General features: G+C 60.7%; 1 protein-coding gene across 1 annotated transcript in view; it reads left to right on the top strand.

The window, feature by feature from the left end:
• Positions 1-594: 594 nt before the first annotated feature.
• Positions 595-1526, top strand: part of ETH_00039095 (uncharacterized protein) — a gene marked incomplete at both ends in the record, with an annotated part of 1109 nt that continues 177 nt past the window's right edge. The window contains one exon of the mRNA XM_013375357.1: positions 595-1526. Within this exon, the coding sequence (XP_013230811.1) occupies positions 595-1526 (932 nt within the window).

Raw genomic sequence — 1526 nt, 5'->3', positions numbered from 1 at the left:
TGCTGCTGCTGCTGCGGCTGCTGCTGCTGCATGTCCTGCTGCTGCAGCACCTGCTGCTGCTGTTACTGCTATTGGTGCACTTCCTGCTGCTGCTGCAGTTGATGCTGCTCAAACTGCAGTCGGTGCTGCTGCTGAAAGTGCACTTGGTGCGGCTGCTGCTGCTGCAGCACTACTGCTGCACTTGCTGCTGCCACAGCTACACGTGCTGCTGCTGCACATGATGCTGCTGCTGCTGGCCTTACTGCTGCTGCCGCTGCTGCAGCTTTGTGGCACTCCTCACTGGGATAAAACAACCTCAGAGGAAGGTCTGCACACTGTGTGACCGCCTTTATTAGGGTTTAGGGTTTAGGGTTTAGGGTTTAGGAATTAGGCTCAGGTCTCCAGACGTTTCACTAGGTAGTGTGTGGAAGCTGCTGCAGCTTCTGCAGACAGTCTTTGCTTTGCTGCTGCGGCTGCACGTCCGGGCCTCACCGTGGCTGCCGGTAGTTGTGCAGCAGTAGCAGCTGCAGCAGCTGCTGCTGCTGCTTCTGCTGGTCCTGCTGCAGAGGACAGCATGATCCTGTGGGGCGATAGAAGCGCTTTTTTTTGCTGCAGGCGTTTTAAAGGCATCCATAGAGGCCTACGGCTCCGAAAGCAGCAGCAGCAGCAGCAGCAGCAGTAGCAGCGCGTGCGCAGACCCGCAGCCGGGAGCAGCAATAGCAGACGATGCTGCTGAGGCTCGAGATGAAACGGGCCTGCCAGCTGCAGCAGCTGCTGCCGCAGCAACAACTGCAGCAGCAGCTAGGATGCTGGGCATGGCGGAGGCTACAATGAGCAGTGAAAGCGCTGCTGCAGCTTATGCTGCATCAGGAGCAGCAGCAGCAGCAGCAGCAGCAGCAGCTGGCGAGGCCAGCGGGAGCTGCTACGGGAAAATGATGCTGCACGGGCTGGAGCTGAACACAGCAGCAGCAGCAGTGACTGCAGCAACAGCGGCCAATGCAGCCGCAGCAGCAGTAGCGACTGTGCGAGCAGCAGAATCAGCAGTAGGTGCTGCAGCAGCAGCAAAAGAGTACTTTGGCTGCCTCGACAGCTTCCACGAGCTGCCGATTCCTTTGGCTTTGCCAGACCGCATTTGTAATTTCATAGTGACGGGAGACGGCGCTGCTGCTGCAGAGCAGCAGCAGCAGCAGCAGCAGGTTGCTGCTGACGCTGCTGCTGCTGCGGACCTCGCCGCAGCAGAAGCTGCTGCAGTTTCAGCAGGAGCTCCGGGGCGCAGCGTGAGTGCTGTGCTGGAGCGGGTGGACTCAGCAGCAGCAGCAGCTGCAGCTGCCGCTGTCTCTCCGCAAGGCGTGTCTCCTGCTGCAGCAGCTCGGGCTTCCGCTGTGGCGGAGGCAGCAGCAGCAGCAGCAGCAGAGGCTGCTGTTGCAGCAGGAGGGTCCGACGCCATTGCTGCAGCTGCCGCCTCTATTGAGACGCGAGCTGCTGCTGTTGCTGCAGCAGCGGCTAACGCGGCTCAGCAGCTGGTCAGCGCCAGACACCCGCCGGGT

This window comes from Eimeria tenella, genomic scaffold (genome assembly GCF_000499545.2).
Source record: "Eimeria tenella Houghton genomic scaffold, Eth_scaff2701, whole genome shotgun sequence".
NCBI lineage: Eukaryota > Apicomplexa > Conoidasida > Eucoccidiorida > Eimeriidae > Eimeria > Eimeria tenella.
This window is presented reverse-complemented; position numbering and strand designations above follow the sequence as displayed.